The 21,694-nt window shown below is 63.4% G+C and overlaps 1 protein-coding gene across 1 annotated transcript in view; it reads left to right on the forward strand.

Annotated features, from left to right (window-relative positions):
• Positions 1 to 16,323, forward strand: part of LOC132320936 (uncharacterized) — a 40,858-nt gene extending 24,535 nt beyond the window's left edge. Inside the window, 4 exon segments of the mRNA XM_059834578.1 lie at positions 8,684 to 8,830; positions 13,007 to 13,204; positions 13,206 to 13,306; positions 16,269 to 16,323. Coding sequence (XP_059690561.1) covers positions 8,684 to 8,830; positions 13,007 to 13,204; positions 13,206 to 13,306; positions 16,269 to 16,323 — 501 coding nt within the window.
• Positions 16,324 to 21,694: the final 5,371 nt, after the last annotated feature.

The raw sequence follows: 21,694 nt of genomic DNA on the forward strand, positions 1-21,694 counted from the left end.
GCTCCTGCACGCCCAGGCTTCAAGAGCAGCACAGGCAGAGAGCCAGGAACCTGCCCCGCACAGCCCCGCAGCCTATGAGGCAGCTCTGAAGGAGACAGCCCGGTGCCTCGTGAATGAGGCCCTGGACAAGGCTTTCACTGGGAGCCGGGGACACAGCCAGCAGCCAGCGCCACTGCGGGACCGGACACACAGCAGGGCTGTGGCAACAACAGCAAGAACAGACGAGGTCTGGGTGGCCGACAGCAGGGAGGCCCCTGCAGCTCAGCCCACGCCTGATCCCCATGCACACAAAGGCATCGGTGCTGCCAGCAGGACCCCTGTGCCAGCCTCCCTGGGCAGGCACGCGGAGCCTGGGCACTGGGAAAGAGCGGCAGAGCATGACCCAGCAACGCCGGTGGCGTGCATCAATGGCAGGTCGTTGCAGGTGCACCACAAGGCTGTTGAGGAGCATCTGACCATCCCATCCATCAAGATGGAGCCTCTGGAGGAGCTGGAGAGGAGCTGCCTGGCGCAGCTCAGGAAAGCCACCCTGCAGCAGCAGCAGGATGGCCTAGAGGAGAGTGAGCTCCAGCAGCAGGAGGGCAGGGAGCACCATTCCTCCCTGACGCAGTTGGGGCAGCTCAGCGTCAGACCCAGCCAGGTGAGGGCCAAGGATGGGATGGCACGGGATGGCATGGGACGAAGCCTCCCTCTACCTGGGGCCAGCCGCTGGGCCGCACAGATGCAGCCTGATCATCTCCAGCATCCCTGTCCCAGCAGCTGCTGCTGGCCAGTCCCCAGCAGGCATTTCCTGGTGGCAGCCAGGCTACCTTTACAAATCCCCCCCCTCTCCTTTCAGATCTGCAAGGAGAACTCATTTTCCAACCCGTGGCAGCCAGAGCTGACACACGTGGAGCTCCTGAAGGACGCCACCAGCAAGCAGGATGTGCTGGAGCAGCTGGAAGCTCATGCCCCCAGCAAGCAGCAGGCGGGGGCAGCAGGGGGGACAGTCCCACAAGTGCCAGAGGACAAGCCAGGGGCCTTGGCCGAGGAGGAGGAGTGGGAAGAAGGCAGCAACAGAGAGCTGTCCCAAGGGGAAGACACCACCTTCTACAACATCTGGGTCAACCCCTTGGTCCCGGAGCTCTTCCAGGATGACCACACTGGTCCCCAGGAGGGGCCCAGCTGGCCCAGCAGCACAGGCACAGAGGCAGCAGGAGAGGCAGACAGCGACCTGCAGAGCGCGTCTCCTGCCCCGGCAGGGCTCACGGATCCCGAGCTGGCAGCTTCTGCCCTGGCCAGAGCTCCTGAGGAAGAGGGGCACTGTGCTCCCGGGGCACAAGTGGAGGGCAAGGCACCAGCTTCTCCTGTCTTGGGCGAGCAGGCCGGCGCAGCACAGGCAGAGAGCCAGGAACCTGCCCCGCACAGCCCCGCAGCCTATGAGGCAGCTCTGCGGGAGACAGCCCGGTGCCTCGTGAATGAGGCCCTGGGCAAGCCTTTCACTGGGAGCCGGGGACCCAGGCAGCAGCCGGTGCCACAGCGGGACCTGGCGCAAAGCATGGATGTGGCAACGGCAGCAAGGACACCTGCAGCGCCTCAGGACACCGAGTCTCCCTTGGCTGGAGAGCCTCAAGGAGAGGAGCCCCTTGCCTACAGCTCTCCTTCCCCCACAGGCATGGCCACCCTCCTGCACGCCCAGGCTTCAAGAGCAGCGCAGGCAGAGAGCCAGGAACCTGCCCCGCACAGCCCCGCAGCCTATGAGGCAGCTCTGCGGGAGACAGCCCGGTGCCTCGTGAATGAGGCCCTGGGCAAGGCTTTCACTGCGAGCCAGAGTCCCAGGCAGCAGCCGGCACCACAGCGGGACCTGGCACAAAGCACGGGTGTGGCAACGGCAGCAAGAACACCTGCAGCGCCTCAGGACACCGAGTCTCCCTTGGCTGGAGAGCCTCAAGGAGAGGAGCCCCTTGCCTACAGCTCTCCTTCCCCCACAGGCATGGCCGCACTCCCACACCCCCCAGCTCGACGGCGATGGCCCTCCTTCTTCAGGAGGGCGCTCCGGGCTCTGCGCACAGCTTTCCGCTGTACCTGCATCATGGGACAGCAAGAGGAACAGCGCCCCGCTGCCAGCACCATGTGGCTCTCCGAAGATGGCAGCTGGCCCTGAGCCTGCACAGCATCCACAAGGAGTGGCAAGGGGAGGCACGCGAGGGATGGGTGCATGGATAGCGCCCCAGGCATTCAGCTGCCCTGAGGACATTCTGCTGCCAGCCTCCGCTCGGCTGTGAAAGCTTTCCGAGGCCAATAAAAGATGACAATTTTCCCCCAGTGCTCGTCAGCACCTGTTCCATCTCGGGAGAAAGACAGGCGAGCAGAGCTGGAGAGCCCCTGTGCTCCCTCTTCTCCAGGCTGAGCAGAGCCTACGCCCTTGGCCTCTGCCCGTGCCTCCGGTGCTCCAGCTCCCAACCAGCTGGGGCCTCCGCTGGCCTCGCTCCACCGTGGCTGTGTCTGCCGGGACCCGGGCAGCCCCAGCCCACAGCCAGCGCCCAGGCACGGCCTCCCCTGGGCCCAGCGGCGCGGAGGAACCCCTTCCCCACGGTGCCACCCACGCCTTTGCAGCACAGCCCGGGCTGCAGGCCTGTCCTTGCTGCCCAGGCACGCTGCCCACCCCTGTGCGCCTTGGCCTCCGGGGCCTTTCCCACAGCCACTGCTGCTATCCAGCCACCCGGCCCCAGCCGCACCTCTGCCCATCCCCAGGCCAGTGCTTGGCGCTTGCCTTTGCCAGACTTCCTGGGGTCCCCGGCAGCCCATTCCACTGCTCCAGCCAAGTCCCTCCCAAGAGCAGCCCAACCGCCAGCATCGCCACTGCCACCCCCAGCGTGGGGACCTCCCCTGGCCTGGCTGGCAGCGCGATCCCTTGCACGCTCCACCTCTGAGGAAAGCCACTGAACAAGAGCAGCCCGTCAGGGACCTCCCCTGTAAGCAGCCGCCAGCCAGGCTTGGGACGCCGAGCGCCACCACCCCTGGCGCCCAACTGACCGGCCAATGTACCACCCACCGCTGGTGCTGGTTGCAGAGCCTCCCCTCTCTGCTCAGGGCCCCGGTCGGGGGCAATCCCAGAGGGCCTCAAGCCTGTCTGGCACCATTGGCCCCGGGAAGAGCCCAGCTGGCTCTTCCCAGTCCCCTGCTCCTCCAGCACGTCCCTGGGAACGACATCCAGGAGCGGTTGTGCAACCACCTTCCCGGGGTCAGAGCAGCCTGGAGGTTCTCCCACCGCTCCTCCTCACCTTTCTGGAAGATGGCTCTGGCAGTTGCTCGGATCGCCAGGAGCCTCCCCAGACCAGCAGGCCCTTCCAGAGAGCAGAGTGTGGCCTCGCACTGGCATGGCACGGCTCCCCTCAGCCCTGCGATGCTCCCCAGCCAGTCACACAGCCATTTGGTAAATGGTTTAATTAATATACTGAAAGGACCACTGGCGGCCCAAGCTGCAGTTCACCTGCTTGGCTGCCAGTCTCTTGTCTCTCTCTTCAGCAATGGTCAGGCAGATGCCCTTTCCACAGAGAGGAAGAGAGAGAGAGAGAGACAAAAAAGCAACAAAGAACAGGGCAGGGAGGGAGGAATGAAACAACAGGGACAGGGAGCCGGGACAACAAATGATGGGGGGAAGGTGGACAGGTACACAGCACAAACCAAACCACAAAGCTACACACAGTCTGCAGGGCTGTTTCACACTCGCATTTTCTCTATCACAGCTTCTGCACAGCATTTTTTAGCCCTTCTTAAATACGTCATCCCAGAGGCACTATCAGCATTGCTGATGGGCTCAGCTTTGACCAGCAGCAGAGCGGTCTCTGAGCTGGAACTGGCTGCATCCAACGCGGGGGCAACTCCTGGTGTCTTCTCACAGAACCCAGCCCTGCAGCCCCTACCCACCCCAGCTACCAAGACAATACAACAGCCAGCTGCTACGGGACAAAGAGGGGGGATTGAAGAATAGGGAAAGGGAGCCACAGAGAGAGACAGAAGCAGAGCGGAAGAAAAAAAAAAAAAAAATAGCCATGGGCTACAGGCCAGAGAGGAGGAAGGGACCGGGAAGCAGGCCGAGAGAGATGGAGAAGAGCAAAGAATAGCGATGGGCCACAGGGCAGAGAGGGAGGAGTTAAAAAAAGGGGACAGTGAGGTGGACAGAAAGAGACTGAGAAATACCAAAAAACCTCCATGAGCTAAAAGGGCAGAGACAGAGGAACTAAAGGACAGGGAGCCAGACAGAGAGAGAACGGTAAAGGGGAAAAAACAGGCTATAGGCCAGAGAGGGAAGAAATTCAAACACAGGGACAGGGACCTGGAATGAGAAAATCTAAGACAGAAAAAGTATATCTAGAATACAGGGCAGAGAGAGAGGAATTTCAAAATAGGGACATGGCGCCAGACAGAGAGAGGTGCGGGGGGTGGGAATTGTGAAGGGCTAAAAGGCAGGCAGGGAGGAAATAAAAAGAATTGGGACAGGAAGACAGACGGACAGGCGGAGAAAGACAAAAAGAGTGACGGGCTGCAGGACAGAGACAGAGGATAAAAAAAAAGCGTGAGGGGGAACAGGGCAGAAGCACAGAAAGAAGAAGATGGAGAGGCAGAATGACAGGGGAAGAGGGAGACTTGGAGAAGGAGAGAGGGAGAGGTACAGGGAAGCGGCAAAAATGACAGCAGTGAGAGAAAGAGAAAGGGGGGGGGACAGGGAGGGACTGGGATGCAGAAGAGAGGCGACAGGGCCCCAGGACTCAATGCAGCTCCCGCTCTCGGAGCTGCTTGGAGAATTTGACAGTTCAGGTGCATCTTTCTCTGTCTCTCTCTCCCCCTCCCTTCCTCCTCTGTGGCTCCGGTCCATTGACTGTCGTCCACCTAAAAGTCTAGTTTGGCATCTTACAGCCCTTACAACATGAGGCTTCCCACATACATAGCCTCACACGCGCACACGCTCCATAACCATCCCGCGCTTTTGGTTACGCGTAGAGACCCTGCTGCGCACACTGGTGATCCGATCTGCTGAGGACTACGCTAAGAGGGATCCTTCCTCACCCGGAGAGGCAGGCTCTCTCCTGTCCGCAGCTGGAGGCGGCTGTCAGCTGGATCCCCTGGGTTTTATTCTTCAGGCACTTTACCTTTTTCTGGCCTCTCCAGCTTCAGCCGCGGCAGCTCCTGCCCACAGTCAGTAAGCCCTCCAGCTGTCCCTTTTCGCCCAAGCTGCTACGAGGATGAGGGCAAAGGCAAGCCACACAAACCTGAGCCAGATGCGTGAACAACATCCCCGGAGACAAACCGACAACCAAGTCCTCAGTGCTGCCTCTGGGAGAGGGAAAGAACAAGCAGCTGTTATCCCTAGCGATTATGGTAGCTCTCCTCAGGCAGGAAGCCCTCCTGCTGCAGGTGCTCCTGGAGCCGCTGCTCTTTCCCCAAACTCATGCTAATGGCACCTGCTTTTATGGAGAATAAAGCCTATTCAAGGGCCAGCTCCCTGCCCTGAGGACAGGCCTCGGGGGCAGTCTGTGGCTGCGGGGGTGGGAAGGCCTCCAGGTACCTGGAGGGGTGGGGGCAGCCATCTCCTGCCTCTCTTCCTGCTTCCTCTCCACCAGCTCTCCAAAAACGCCCGGGAGCTGCCTCGATGGGGACTGACTCCAACTGACTGTCAACCTGTTGCACTGCTCGGTTGGAAACCATCCTTGCAGCAGCTCATCAGCTTTCTCAAACAGGCATGCCACAGCAGCACCATCCCCTGGGGCTGCAGCCCTTCTACACGGAGGGGCTGTAGCTCCTTCCTGGCAGGGCTGCTAACGGCGCCCGCGTCGTTAAGGGAGAACCAAGCGCGTTCGAGGGCCAGCTTGCCGCCATCGTGACAGGGCTTGGGGGCGGCCTGGGGCTACGGGACAGGCCTCAGGGGAGGTGCCGGCGCTGGGGGCAGCTGCGGGGCCGGGGGAGGCTCGGGGGGAGCTCTCGTGAGTTGGGGGGGCCGCCGGTGGCTGCGCCTGGGCGGGTGTCCGCCTCCTTCCCCTCTTCCCTTCTGCCAGCTCTCGGCTGGCTCCCAGGGGCTGCCCAGACCCGGCTCGCCTCCAGCTGAGCGGGAGCCTGCCGCAGCGGGCGGTTCGCAGCCTCCCGTCTCGCCAACCCTGGGCGCCGGCGGGCAGGAGACATCCCCGCACACGCCCAAGGCCTCGCTCCTCACCGGCGGCCTCGGCCCTCGCCCACCGCTGGCAGGCGGCGGCAGCACTGCTGCACGCCTGCCTGGCACCGGCGCCGCGCCCAGCACCCGCCGACAGCGTGCACGTCGGGCGGCAGCGGCTTTTCCTTACCGGGGGGCAGCACCTCGCAGGCACCGCGGGAGCGCATCGCCCTCACCGGCACGCGGCCGCGCACCCACGGCGCCCCGCCTGCAGTACCGGCGGTGTTCACCAGGCGGCAGCAGTGAGCACGGGCGAGCGCCACACTGCGCATGCGCTACCGACGCACATCTTCTCCGCCAAAAGTACACCTCCCGGCATGCACTGACAAACGCAGCATGGCCGCCTGGCAGCCCCCTGCCGGAAGACTACACCTCCCGGCATGCTCTCGAACAACCCCCCGCCGACCGGCAGCTCCCGGCATGCCGCCAGAGGCAGCCCGCCCTGCTTCCTGACCCTGCAGGGACACCTGCAGTACCCGCCCTCCGCCGCACTCGGAAGCCCGCCGAGACGCGAGCGCAGCCCCCGCGCTCCACAGCGCTGCTCCGGGCTGCCCGCGCCGCCCGGCTCCGACACTGCGCAGCCCCCCGCCCCTTCCCCCGGCTCCGGCCCCGGGCTGCCCCCGCCTCCTGGTTCCCACACGGCACGGCCCCGCCGCTTCCCTGCCGCCCCACGCATCCGACAAGGCCCCCGCCGGCCCTGCCACCTTCCCCGGGGCTTTCCCCGCCAGTTCATTGCGCAGCTCCGCCACCGGACCCCGTGCCCCTCCCTCCGCAGGGGCTCCCTGGCCCCCAGCCAGTCCCCAGCACCCGACCCTGGCACTCGGCAGAGGCACCCCCCACCCCCGGGGCCACCACCGCCCGGGATGTTCGCGGTCCAAAAGGGACGCCCTGCCCCGCTCACCTTTTCTCCCTCCCTGCAGCTGCAGCCTGGCCACGCTCCGTGACTGCTCCGCTCCTCCCTTGGCTCACACTGACCCTGCCAGGGCAGGGCAGGGCAGCACCAGTAGCAGCCCCTTTACAGGGAGGGGCCATCACCACCAGCCTCACTGGCCCCACCTGGGGCTCCTCCAGCCCCAGCCCACAGCTGCAGCCACAGCCCCTTACACCCACGAAGTAGCCTGCTCCCCTGGACTCTCTGACAGCCACTCACCAAGTCCAAAGGGCTACAACCACAGCCGTGAGGGCAAAGGAGACAGAAGCTGTTTATTCGTTAATGCGTATAAGTCCCGGGAGCGAGCCTGCTCTGGGGCTTGCTGCCTATACACTCACCCTTCCCCTGGGACAACTCAGCAGTCATTACTGGAGCAGCAGATGCAGAGAACGAAAATACAGGGATGGGGAGCAGGACGGAGGAACAGAAAGATAAAAATAAGATGAGGGAGAAGGACTGAGGAGCAGAGAAAGAAAGGTACAGGGAAAAGGACCGAGAGATGGAGAAATCCATAAAAAAGGGATGAGGAGCCCTGCAGGGACACGGCAGGAGAAAAACAGGGTCAGGGAGCAGGACAGAGGGAAAAAGAGGGAAAATGATGAGCGTGGGGCAAAACAGATGGACTGAGAGAGAAATTGAATGAGAGGAATAAGGAAGGAAGGAGAGAAAGAGATAGGCAACAAGCCGGAGGGATTGACGAATACAGAGGGAGAGCAAGATCAGGACAAAGAGATGGAGAACGAAAAACCAGCGATCATGGAATAGTTTGGGTTGGAAGGGCCCTTTGAAGGTCATCTACTGCAACACACACCCCCCCTCGCCCCCACAATGAGCAGGGACATCTTCCACTAGATCAGGTTGCTCAGAGCCCCGTCCAACCTGACCTTGAATGTTTCCAGGGATGGGGCGTCTACCACCTCTCTGGGCAACCTGTGCCAGTGTTTCACCACCCTCATCATAAAAAATTCCTTCCTTACATCTAGTCTGAACCTACTCTGTTTTAGTTTAAAACCATTACCCCTTGTCCTGTCGCAACAGGCCCTGCTAAAACGTCTGTCCCCAACTTCCTTTTAAGCCCCCATTAAGTATTGAAAAGCCGCAATAAGGTCTCTCCAGAGCCTTTTCTCCTCCAGGATGAACAACCCCAACTCTCTCAGCCTTTCCTCATAGAAGTTTTCCATCCCTCTGATCATTTTTGTGGCCCTCCTCTGGACCTGCTCCAACAGGTCTGTGTCTTGACTGTACTGAGGACTCCAGAGCTGAACACAGTACTCCAGGTGGGGGTCTCATGAGACATGCCGGGGCAATTCGGGGCTCTGCAGAGGCCGCGGGCACCGGGGGTACGTGGGAGGTGTCGGCTCGGGCCTGCTGGGGCGTCTGTGAGGGGAGAGCAGGGGCTGCCCCGTGCCGGTCCCAGCCGGTAGTGGGCGCGGGCGTCTCCACAGCGACCGCCGGGGCTTTGTGATGTGGGGGCGTCGTCGTGCCCAGAGGCCATTGTGACGGGGGTCCCCGCGATGACCGTGGGGGCATTTAAGGAGCGAGAGCCCTGGGGTGCCCACTCCCAGGAGAGCACCTCCCTCAGGAGGCAGTATCTCCCCTGGGTGCCCGTGGCAGGTCTGCGGCAGAGGACGCCAAAGATGCCCATGGATGAGGAGGCGACAGCCCAATCCCAGTCCACCGACAGGCCGCAGAGCCGGCAGAGGAGGCGCCAGGTGAGGGACGGGGCAGGAGGGAGAGGCCGGTGGTGGGACGGGGCCGCACGGAGCTGCCTTGGTGCCGGGGACAGGCTTGCTGGCACTGTAGCAGCCGCTGTGCCAAGGCAGCCACCTCCATCCCATGCCTCCTCCTCCTCCTGCCCGCAGATGGACCGCAGACAGCCCCAGGGAGAGCCGCAGGGCAGACAGAGCAGAGTCTCATCCCTCCACGGGGACAGACTGCCACGGCTCCCCTGCCCAGGAAGCTCGCAGGCCGCTGGGAGCCACCGCGCACAGGTAGGGAGCCCGAGGGAGACAGGGCCTAACGTCTTCCCGAGCCCAGGAGCTGCCGACGGGCAGGCGGGAGGTGCAGGAGGGGACAGGCGGGCCCGGGCCCTGTAGCAAGCTGAGCCCCCCATGCCGGCACTCCCGGGAGTCGTAGTGGGCCACAGGGGGACCAGCCCTCTCCCCAGGCGGCTCTGGAGCAGGGCGGCAGCCGCCTGCGGGGCTGAGCGCTGCCCGGGGGGGCTGGCAGGGGAGCCCAGCTGCAGGAGCACTTCAAGCTGGGGCCCCGGGGGCAAGGCCCACAGTCACACAGCCTCTCTCCTCGGCTTCTCTTGCAGACGGACAGCCTGGCGCGCAGGGTGGCACCGCCCTGCAGCAGGGTGACGCGGGACGAGGCAGACCGTCTGCCAGCCTTGCCGCCTCTCCCCAGGCAGGCAGCAGCACCCAGGCACGAACCCGCAGCTCGGCTACCAGGAGCTGCCAGCACCTGCCCCAAGCTGCCGCCTCTGCCAGCAGCACCCTCTGCATCTTCTGCCAGGGGCAGGGAAACGGCCATCAGCACCACAGCCCGTGGCCACCAACAGCTTGTCCCCCCTGCTCGGGGCATCCATGGTGACCGGGACACAGCCACGAGGCTGGAGAGCTGGAGGCATGGCCCACACAGCCCTGCAGTGAAGGACACAGCCTGGTGCCTCGTGAGTGAGGTCCTGGGCAAGGTTTTCACTGGGAGCCGGGGACCCAGCCATCTGGCCATCCCATCCATCAAGATGGAGCCTCTGGAGGAGCTGGAGAGGAGCTGCCTGGCGCAGCTCAGGAAAGCCACCCTGCAGCAGCAGCAGGATGGCCTAGAGGAGAGTGAGCTCCAGCAGCAGGAGGGCAGGGAGCACCATTCCTCCCCGACGCAGTTGGGGCAGCTCAGCATCAGACCCAGCCAGGTGAGGGCCAAGGATGGGATGGCACGGGATGGCATGGGACGAAGCCTCCCTCTACCTGGGGCCAGCCGCTGGGCCGCACAGATGCGGCCCGATCATCTCCAGCATCCCTGTCCCAGCAGCTGCTGCTGGCCAGTCCCCAGCAGGCATTTCCTGGTGGCAGCCAGGCTACCTTTACAAATCCCCCCGCTCTCCTTTCAGATCTGCAAGGAGAACTCATTTTCCAACCCATGGCAGCCAGAGCTGACACACGTGGAGCTCCTGAAGGATGCCACCAGCAAGCAGGATGTGCTGGAGCAGCTGGAAGCTCATGCCCCCAGCAAGCAGCAGGCGGGGGCAGCAGGGGGGACAGTCCCACAAGTGCCAGAGGACAAGCCAGGGGCCTTGGCCGAGGAGGAGGAGTGGGAAGAAGGCAGCAACAGAGAGCTGTCCCAAGGGGAAGACACCACCTTCTACAACATCTGGGTCAACCCCTTGGTCCCGGAGCTCTTCCAGGATGACCACACTGGTCCCCAGGAGGGGCCCGGCTGGCCCAGCAGCACAGGCACAGAGGCAGCAGGAGAGGCAGACAGCGACCTGCAGAGCGCGTCTCCTGCCCCGGCAGGGCTCACGGATCCCGAGCTGGCAGCTTCTGCCCTGGCCAGAGCTCCTGAGGAAGAGGGGCACTGTGCTCCCGGGGCACAAGTGGAGGGCAAGGCACCAGCTTCTCCTGTCTTGGGCGAGCAGGCCGGCGCAGCACAGGCAGAGAGCCAGGAACCTGCCCCGCACAGCCCCGCAGCCTATGAGGCAGCTCTGCGGGAGACAGCCCGGTGCCTCGTGAATGAGGCCCTGGGCAAGCCTTTCATTGGGAGCCGGGGACCCAGGCAGCAGCCGGTGCCACAGCGGGACCTGGCACAAAGCATGGATGTGGCAACGGCAGCAAGGACACCTGCAGCGCCTCAGGACACCGAGTCTCCCTTGGCTGGAGAGCCTCAAGGAGAGGAGCCCCTTGCCTACAGCTCTCCTTCCCCCACAGGCATGGCCACGCTCCTGCACGCCCAGGCTTCAAGAGCAGCACAGGCAGAGAGCCAGGAACCTGCCCCGCACAGCCCCGCAGCCTATGAGGCAGCTCTGAAGGAGACAGCCCGGTGCCTCGTGAATGAGGCCCTGGACAAGGCTTTCACTGGGAGCCGGGGACACAGCCAGCAGCCAGCGCCACTGCGGGACCGGACACACAGCAGGGCTGTGGCAACAACAGCAAGAACAGACGAGGTCTGGGTGGCCGACAGCAGGGAGGCCCCTGCAGCTCAGCCCACGCCTGATCCCCATGCACACAAAGGCATCGGTGCTGCCAGCAGGACCCCTGTGCCAGCCTCCCTGGGCAGGCACGCGGAGCCTGGGCACTGGGAAAGAGCGGCAGAGCATGACCCAGCAACGCCGGTGGCGTGCATCAATGGCAGGTCGTTGCAGGTGCACCACAAGGCTGTTGAGGAGCATCTGACCATCCCATCCATCAAGATGGAGCCTCTGGAGGAGCTGGAGAGGAGCTGCCTGGCGCAGCTCAGGAAAGCCACCCTGCAGCAGCAGCAGGATGGCCTAGAGGAGAGTGAGCTCCAGCAGCAGGAGGGCAGGGAGCACCATTCCTCCCTGACGCAGTTGGGGCAGCTCAGCGTCAGACCCAGCCAGGTGAGGGCCAAGGATGGGATGGCACGGGATGGCATGGGACGAAGCCTCCCTCTACCTGGGGCCAGCCGCTGGGCCGCACAGATGCAGCCTGATCATCTCCAGCATCCCTGTCCCAGCAGCTGCTGCTGGCCAGTCCCCAGCAGGCATTTCCTGGTGGCAGCCAGGCTACCTTTACAAATCCCCCCCCTCTCCTTTCAGATCTGCAAGGAGAACTCATTTTCCAACCCGTGGCAGCCAGAGCTGACACACGTGGAGCTCCTGAAGGACGCCACCAGCAAGCAGGATGTGCTGGAGCAGCTGGAAGCTCATGCCCCCAGCAAGCAGCAGGCGGGGGCAGCAGGGGGGACAGTCCCACAAGTGCCAGAGGACAAGCCAGGGGCCTTGGCCGAGGAGGAGGAGTGGGAAGAAGGCAGCAACAGAGAGCTGTCCCAAGGGGAAGACACCACCTTCTACAACATCTGGGTCAACCCCTTGGTCCCGGAGCTCTTCCAGGATGACCACACTGGTCCCCAGGAGGGGCCCAGCTGGCCCAGCAGCACAGGCACAGAGGCAGCAGGAGAGGCAGACAGCGACCTGCAGAGCGCGTCTCCTGCCCCGGCAGGGCTCACGGATCCCGAGCTGGCAGCTTCTGCCCTGGCCAGAGCTCCTGAGGAAGAGGGGCACTGTGCTCCCGGGGCACAAGTGGAGGGCAAGGCACCAGCTTCTCCTGTCTTGGGCGAGCAGGCCGGCGCAGCACAGGCAGAGAGCCAGGAACCTGCCCCGCACAGCCCCGCAGCCTATGAGGCAGCTCTGCGGGAGACAGCCCGGTGCCTCGTGAATGAGGCCCTGGGCAAGCCTTTCACTGGGAGCCGGGGACCCAGGCAGCAGCCGGTGCCACAGCGGGACCTGGCGCAAAGCATGGATGTGGCAACGGCAGCAAGGACACCTGCAGCGCCTCAGGACACCGAGTCTCCCTTGGCTGGAGAGCCTCAAGGAGAGGAGCCCCTTGCCTACAGCTCTCCTTCCCCCACAGGCATGGCCACCCTCCTGCACGCCCAGGCTTCAAGAGCAGCGCAGGCAGAGAGCCAGGAACCTGCCCCGCACAGCCCCGCAGCCTATGAGGCAGCTCTGCGGGAGACAGCCCGGTGCCTCGTGAATGAGGCCCTGGGCAAGGCTTTCACTGCGAGCCAGAGTCCCAGGCAGCAGCCGGCACCACAGCGGGACCTGGCACAAAGCACGGGTGTGGCAACGGCAGCAAGAACACCTGCAGCGCCTCAGGACACCGAGTCTCCCTTGGCTGGAGAGCCTCAAGGAGAGGAGCCCCTTGCCTACAGCTCTCCTTCCCCCACAGGCATGGCCGCACTCCCACACCCCCCAGCTCGACGGCGATGGCCCTCCTTCTTCAGGAGGGCGCTCCGGGCTCTGCGCACAGCTTTCCGCTGTACCTGCATCATGGGACAGCAAGAGGAACAGCGCCCCGCTGCCAGCACCATGTGGCTCTCCGAAGATGGCAGCTGGCCCTGAGCCTGCACAGCATCCACAAGGAGTGGCAAGGGGAGGCACGCGAGGGATGGGTGCATGGATAGCGCCCCAGGCATTCAGCTGCCCTGAGGACATTCTGCTGCCAGCCTCCGCTCGGCTGTGAAAGCTTTCCGAGGCCAATAAAAGATGACAATTTTCCCCCAGTGCTCGTCAGCACCTGTTCCATCTCGGGAGAAAGACAGGCGAGCAGAGCTGGAGAGCCCCTGTGCTCCCTCTTCTCCAGGCTGAGCAGAGCCTACGCCCTTGGCCTCTGCCCGTGCCTCCGGTGCTCCAGCTCCCAACCAGCTGGGGCCTCCGCTGGCCTCGCTCCACCGTGGCTGTGTCTGCCGGGACCCGGGCAGCCCCAGCCCACAGCCAGCGCCCAGGCACGGCCTCCCCTGGGCCCAGCGGCGCGGAGGAACCCCTTCCCCACGGTGCCACCCACGCCTTTGCAGCACAGCCCGGGCTGCAGGCCTGTCCTTGCTGCCCAGGCACGCTGCCCACCCCTGTGCGCCTTGGACTCCGGGGCCTTTCCCACAGCCACTGCTGCTATCCAGCCACCCGGCCCCAGCCGCACCTCTGCCCATCCCCAGGCCAGTGCTTGGCGCTTGCCTTTGCCAGACTTCCTGGGGTCCCCGGCAGCCCATTCCACTGCTCCAGCCAAGTCCCTCCCAAGAGCAGCCCAACCGCCAGCATCGCCACTGCCACCCCCAGCGTGGGGACCTCCCCTGGCCTGGCTGGCAGCGCGATCCCTTGCACGCTCCACCTCTGAGGAAAGCCACTGAACAAGAGCAGCCCGTCAGGGACCTCCCCTGTAAGCAGCCGCCAGCCAGGCTTGGGACGCCGAGCGCCACCACCCCTGGCGCCCAACTGACCGGCCAATGTACCACCCACCGCTGGTGCTGGTTGCAGAGCCTCCCCTCTCTGCTCAGGGCCCCGGTCGGGGGCAATCCCAGAGGGCCTCAAGCCTGTCTGGCACCATTGGCCCCGGGAAGAGCCCAGCTGGCTCTTCCCAGTCCCCTGCTCCTCCAGCACGTCCCTGGGAACGACATCCAGGAGCGGTTGTGCAACCACCTTCCCGGGGTCAGAGCAGCCTGGAGGTTCTCCCACCGCTCCTCCTCACCTTTCTGGAAGATGGCTCTGGCAGTTGCTCGGATCGCCAGGAGCCTCCCCAGACCAGCAGGCCCTTCCAGAGAGCAGAGTGTGGCCTCGCACTGGCATGGCACGGCTCCCCTCAGCCCTGCGATGCTCCCCAGCCAGTCACACAGCCATTTGGTAAATGGTTTAATTAATATACTGAAAGGACCACTGGCGGCCCAAGCTGCAGTTCACCTGCTTGGCTGCCAGTCTCTTGTCTCTCTCTTCAGCAATGGTCAGGCAGATGCCCTTTCCACAGAGAGGAAGAGAGAGAGAGAGAGACAAAAAAGCAACAAAGAACAGGGCAGGGAGGGAGGAATGAAACAACAGGGACAGGGAGCCGGGACAACAAATGATGGGGGGAAGGTGGACAGGTACACAGCACAAACCAAACCACAAAGCTACACACAGTCTGCAGGGCTGTTTCACACTCGCATTTTCTCTATCACAGCTTCTGCACAGCATTTTTTAGCCCTTCTTAAATACGTCATCCCAGAGGCACTATCAGCATTGCTGATGGGCTCAGCTTTGACCAGCAGCAGAGCGGTCTCTGAGCTGGAACTGGCTGCATCCAACGCGGGGGCAACTCCTGGTGTCTTCTCACAGAACCCAGCCCTGCAGCCCCTACCCACCCCAGCTACCAAGACAATACAACAGCCAGCTGCTACGGGACAAAGAGGGGGGATTGAAGAATAGGGAAAGGGAGCCACAGAGAGAGACAGAAGCAGAGCGGAAGAAAAAAAAAAAAAAAATAGCCATGGGCTACAGGCCAGAGAGGAGGAAGGGACCGGGAAGCAGGCCGAGAGAGATGGAGAAGAGCAAAGAATAGCGATGGGCCACAGGGCAGAGAGGGAGGAGTTAAAAAAAGGGGACAGTGAGGTGGACAGAAAGAGACTGAGAAATACCAAAAAACCTCCATGAGCTAAAAGGGCAGAGACAGAGGAACTAAAGGACAGGGAGCCAGACAGAGAGAGAACGGTAAAGGGGAAAAAACAGGCTATAGGCCAGAGAGGGAAGAAATTCAAACACAGGGACAGGGACCTGGAATGAGAAAATCTAAGACAGAAAAAGTATATCTAGAATACAGGGCAGAGAGAGAGGAATTTCAAAATAGGGACATGGCGCCAGACAGAGAGAGGTGCGGGGGGTGGGAATTGTGAAGGGCTAAAAGGCAGGCAGGGAGGAAATAAAAAGAATTGGGACAGGAAGACAGACGGACAGGCGGAGAAAGACAAAAAGAGTGACGGGCTGCAGGACAGAGACAGAGGATAAAAAAAAAGCGTGAGGGGGAACAGGGCAGAAGCACAGAAAGAAGAAGATGGAGAGGCAGAATGACAGGGGAAGAGGGAGACTTGGAGAAGGAGAGAGGGAGAGGTACAGGGAAGCGGCAAAAATGACAGCAGTGAGAGAAAGAGAAAGGGGGGGGGACAGGGAGGGACTGGGATGCAGAAGAGAGGCGACAGGGCCCCAGGACTCAATGCAGCTCCCGCTCTCGGAGCTGCTTGGAGAATTTGACAGTTCAGGTGCATCTTTCTCTGTCTCTCTCTCCCCCTCCCTTCCTCCTCTGTGGCTCCGGTCCATTGACTGTCGTCCACCTAAAAGTCTAGTTTGGCATCTTACAGCCCTTACAACATGAGGCTTCCCACATACATAGCCTCACACGCGCACACGCTCCATAACCATCCCGCGCTTTTGGTTACGCGTAGAGACCCTGCTGCGCACACTGGTGATCCGATCTGCTGAGGACTACGCTAAGAGGGATCCTTCCTCACCCGGAGAGGCAGGCTCTCTCCTGTCCGCAGCTGGAGGCGGCTGTCAGCTGGATCCCCTGGGTTTTATTCTTCAGGCACTTTACCTTTTTCTGGCCTCTCCAGCTTCAGCCGCGGCAGCTCCTGCCCACAGTCAGTAAGCCCTCCAGCTGTCCCTTTTCGCCCAAGCTGCTACGAGGATGAGGGCAAAGGCAAGCCACACAAACCTGAGCCAGATGCGTGAACAACATCCCCGGAGACAAACCGACAACCAAGTCCTCAGTGCTGCCTCTGGGAGAGGGAAAGAACAAGCAGCTGTTATCCCTAGCGATTATGGTAGCTCTCCTCAGGCAGGAAGCCCTCCTGCTGCAGGTGCTCCTGGAGCCGCTGCTCTTTCCCCAAACTCATGCTAATGGCACCTGCTTTTATGGAGAATAAAGCCTATTCAAGGGCCAGCTCCCTGCCCTGAGGACAGGCCTCGGGGGCAGTCTGTGGCTGCGGGGGTGGGAAGGCCTCCAGGTACCTGGAGGGGTGGGGGCAGCCATCTCCTGCCTCTCTTCCTGCTTCCTCTCCACCAGCTCTCCAAAAACGCCCGGGAGCTGCCTCGATGGGGACTGACTCCAACTGACTGTCAACCTGTTGCACTGCTCGGTTGGAAACCATCCTTGCAGCAGCTCATCAGCTTTCTCAAACAGGCATGCCACAGCAGCACCATCCCCTGGGGCTGCAGCCCTTCTACACGGAGGGGCTGTAGCTCCTTCCTGGCAGGGCTGCTAACGGCGCCCGCGTCGTTAAGGGAGAACCAAGCGCGTTCGAGGGCCAGCTTGCCGCCATCGTGACAGGGCTTGGGGGCGGCCTGGGGCTACGGGACAGGCCTCAGGGGAGGTGCCGGCGCTGGGGGCAGCTGCGGGGCCGGGGGAGGCTCGGGGGGAGCTCTCGTGAGTTGGGGGGGCCGCCGGTGGCTGCGCCTGGGCGGGTGTCCGCCTCCTTCCCCTCTTCCCTTCTGCCAGCTCTCGGCTGGCTCCCAGGGGCTGCCCAGACCCGGCTCGCCTCCAGCTGAGCGGGAGCCTGCCGCAGCGGGCGGTTCGCAGCCTCCCGTCTCGCCAACCCTGGGCGCCGGCGGGCAGGAGACATCCCCGCACACGCCCAAGGCCTCGCTCCTCACCGGCGGCCTCGGCCCTCGCCCACCGCTGGCAGGCGGCGGCAGCACTGCTGCACGCCTGCCTGGCACCGGCGCCGCGCCCAGCACCCGCCGACAGCGTGCACGTCGGGCGGCAGCGGCTTTTCCTTACCGGGGGGCAGCACCTCGCAGGCACCGCGGGAGCGCATCGCCCTCACCGGCACGCGGCCGCGCACCCACGGCGCCCCGCCTGCAGTACCGGCGGTGTTCACCAGGCGGCAGCAGTGAGCACGGGCGAGCGCCACACTGCGCATGCGCTACCGACGCACATCTTCTCCGCCAAAAGTACACCTCCCGGCATGCACTGACAAACGCAGCATGGCCGCCTGGCAGCCCCCTGCCGGAAGACTACACCTCCCGGCATGCTCTCGAACAACCCCCCGCCGACCGGCAGCTCCCGGCATGCCGCCAGAGGCAGCCCGCCCTGCTTCCTGACCCTGCAGGGACACCTGCAGTACCCGCCCTCCGCCGCACTCGGAAGCCCGCCGAGACGCGAGCGCAGCCCCCGCGCTCCACAGCGCTGCTCCGGGCTGCCCGCGCCGCCCGGCTCCGACACTGCGCAGCCCCCCGCCCCTTCCCCCGGCTCCGGCCCCGGGCTGCCCCCGCCTCCTGGTTCCCACACGGCACGGCCCCGCCGCTTCCCTGCCGCCCCACGCATCCGACAAGGCCCCCGCCGGCCCTGCCACCTTCCCCGGGGCTTTCCCCGCCAGTTCATTGCGCAGCTCCGCCACCGGACCCCGTGCCCCTCCCTCCGCAGGGGCTCCCTGGCCCCCAGCCAGTCCCCAGCACCCGACCCTGGCACTCGGCAGAGGCACCCCCCACCCCCGGGGCCACCACCGCCCGGGACGTTCGCGGTCCAAAAGGGACGCCCTGCCCCGCTCACCTTTTCTCCCTCCCTGCAGCTGCAGCCTGGCCACGCTCCGTGACTGCTCCGCTCCTCCCTTGGCTCACACTGACCCGGGCAGGGCAGGGCAGGGCAGCACCAGTAGCAGCCCCTTTACAGGGAGGGGCCATCACCACCAGCCTCACTGGCCCCACCTGGGGCTCCTCCAGCCCCAGCCCACAGCTGCAGCCACAGCCCCTTACACCCACGAAGTAGCCTGCTCCCCTGGACTCTCTGACAGCCACTCACCAAGTCCAAAGGACTACAACCACAGCCGTGAGGGCAAAGGAGACAGAAGCTGTTTATTCGTTAATGCGTATAAGTCCCGGGAGCGAGCCTGCTCTGGGGCTTGCTGCCTATACACTCACCCTTCCCCTGGGACAACTCAGCAGTCATTACTGGAGCAGCAGATGCAGAGAACGAAAATACAGGGATGGGGAGCAGGACGGAGGAACAGAAAGATAAAAATAAGATGAGGGAGAAGGACTGAGGAGCAGAGAAAGAAAGGTACAGGGAAAAGGACCGAGAGATGGAGAAATCCATAAAAAAGGGATGAGGAGCCCTGCAGGGACACGGCAGGAGAAAAACAGGGTCAGGGAGCAGGACAGAGGGAAAAAGAGGGAAAATGATGAGCGTGGGGCAAAACAGATGGACTGAGAGAGAAATTGAATGAGAGGAATAAGGAAGGAAGGAGAGAAAGAGATAGGCAACAAGCCGGAGGGATTGACGAATACAGAGGGAGAGCAAGATCAGGACAAAGAGATGGAGAACGAAAAACCAGCGATCATGGAATAGTTTGGGTTGGAAGGGCCCTTTGAAGGTCATCTACTGCAACACACACCCCCCCTCGCCCCCACAATGAGCAGGGACATCTTCCACTAGATCAGGTTGCTCAGAGCCCCGTCCAACCTGACCTTGAATGTTTCCAGGGATGGGGCGTCTACCACCTCTCTGGGCAACCTGTGCCAGTGTTTCACCACCCTCATCATAAAAAATTCCTTCCTTACATCTAGTCTGAACCTACTCTGTTTTAGTTTAAAACCATTACCCCTTGTCCTGTCGCAACAGGCCCTGCTAAAACGTCTGTCCCCAACTTCCTTTTAAGCCCCCATTAAGTATTGAAAAGCCGCAATAAGGTCTCTCCAGAGCCTTTTCTCCTCCAGGATGAACAACCCCAACTCTCTCAGCCTTTCCTCATAGAAGTTTTCCATCCCTCTGATCATTTTTGTGGCCCTCCTCTGGACCTGCTCCAACAGGTCTGTGTCTTGACTGTACTGAGGACTCCAGAGCTGAACACAGTACTCCAGGTGGGGGTCTCATGAGACATGCCGGGGCAATTCGGGGCTCTGCAGAGGCCGCGGGCACCGGGGGTACGTGGGAGGTGTCGGCTCGGGCCTGCTGGGGCGTCTGTGAGGGGAGAGCAGGGGCTGCCCCGTGCCGGTCCCAGCCGGTAGTGGGCGCGGGCGTCTCCACAGCGACCGCCGGGGCTTTGTGATGTGGGGGCGTCGTCGTGCCCAGAGGCCATTGTGACGGGGGTCCCCGCGATGACCGTGGGGGCATTTAAGGAGCGAGAGCCCTGGGGTGCCCACTCCCAGGAGAGCACCTCCCTCAGGAGGCAGTATCTCCCCTGGGTGCCCGTGGCAGGTCTGCGGCAGAGGACGCCAAAGATGCCCATGGATGAGGAGGCGACAGCCCAATCCCAGTCCACCGACAGGCCGCAGAGCCGGCAGAGGAGGCGCCAGGTGAGGGACGGGGCAGGAGGGAGAGGCCGGTGGTGGGACGGGGCCGCACGGAGCTGCCTTGGTGCCGGGGACAGGCTTGCTGGCACTGTAGCAGCCGCTGTGCCAAGGCAGCCACCTCCATCCCATGCCTCCTCCTCCTCCTGCCCGCAGATGGACCGCAGACAGCCCCAGGGAGAGCCGCAGGGCAGACAGAGCAGAGTCTCATCCCTCCACGGGGACAGACTGCCACGGCTCCCCTGCCCAGGAAGCTCGCAGGCCGCTGGGAGCCACCGCGCACAGGTAGGGAGCCCGAGGGAGACAGGGCCTAACGTCTTCCCGAGCCCAGGAGCTGCCGACGGGCAGGCGGGAGGTGCAGGAGGGGACAGGCGGGCCCGGGCCCTCTAGCAAGCTGAGCCCCCCATGCCGGCACTCCCGGGAGTCGTAGTGGGCCACAGGGGGACCAGCCCTCTCCCCAGGCGGCTCTGGAGCAGGGCGGCAGCCGCCTGCGGGGCTGAGCGCTGCCCGGGGGGGCTGGCAGGGGAGCCCAGCTGCAGGAGCACTTCAAGCTGGGGCCCCGGGGGCAAGGCCCACAGTCACACAGCCTCTCTCCTCGGCTTCTCTTGCAGACGGACAGCCTGGCGCGCAGGGTGGCACCGCCCTGCAGCAGGGTGACGCGGGACGAGGCAGACCGTCTGCCAGCCTTGCCGCCTCTCCCCAGGCAGGCAGCAGCACCCGGGCACGAACCCGCAGCTCGGCTACCAGGAGCTGCCAGCACCTGCCCCAAGCTGCCGCCTCTGCCAGCAGCACCCTCTGCATCTTCTGCCAGGGGCAGGGAAACGGCCATCAGCACCACAGCCCGTGGCCACCAACAGCTTGTCCCCCCTGCTCGGGGCATCCACGGTGACTGGGACACAGCCACGAGGCTGGAGAGCTGGAGGCATGGCCCACACAGCCCTGCAGTGAAGGACACAGCCTGGTGCCTCGTGAGTGAGGTCCTGGGCAAGGTTTTCACTGGGAGCCGGGGACCCAGCCATCTGGCCATCCCATCCATCAAGATGGAGCCTCTGGAGGAGCTGGAGAGGAGCTGCCTGGCGCAGCTCAGGAAAGCCACCCTGCAGCAGCAGCAGGATGGCCTAGAGGAGAGTGAGCTCCAGCAGCAGGAGGGCAGGGAGCACCATTCCTCCCTGACGCAGTTGGGGCAGCTCAGCATCAGACCCAGCCAGGTGAGGGCCAAGGATGGGATGGCACGGGATGGCATGGGACGAAGCCTCCCTCTACCTGGGGCCAGCCGCTGGGCCGCACAGATGCGGCCCGATCATCTCCAGCATCCCTGTCCCAGCAGCTGCTGCTGGCCAGTCCCCAGCAGGCATTTCCTGGTGGCAGCCAGGCTACCTTTACAAATCCCCCCGCTCTCCTTTCAGATCTGCAAGGAGAACTCATTTTCCAACCCATGGCAGCCAGAGCTGACACACGTGGAGCTCCTGAAGGATGCCACCAGCAAGCAGGATGTGCTGGAGCAGCTGGAAGCTCATGCCCCCAGCAAGCAGCAGGCGGGGGCAGCAGGGGGGACAGTCCCACAAGTGCCAGAGGACAAGCCAGGGGCCTTGGCCGAGGAGGAGGAGTGGGAAGAAGGCAGCAACAGAGAGCTGTCCCAAGGGGAAGACACCACCTTCTACAACATCTGGGTCAACCCCTTGGTCCCGGAGCTCTTCCAGGATGACCACACTGGTCCCCAGGAGGGGCCCGGCTGGCCCAGCAGCACAGGCACAGAGGCAGCAGGAGAGGCAGACAGCGACCTGCAGAGCGCGTCTCCTGCCCCGGCAGGGCTCAC

Source organism: Gavia stellata, unplaced genomic scaffold (assembly GCF_030936135.1).
Source record: "Gavia stellata isolate bGavSte3 unplaced genomic scaffold, bGavSte3.hap2 HAP2_SCAFFOLD_195, whole genome shotgun sequence".
NCBI lineage: Eukaryota > Metazoa > Chordata > Aves > Gaviiformes > Gaviidae > Gavia > Gavia stellata.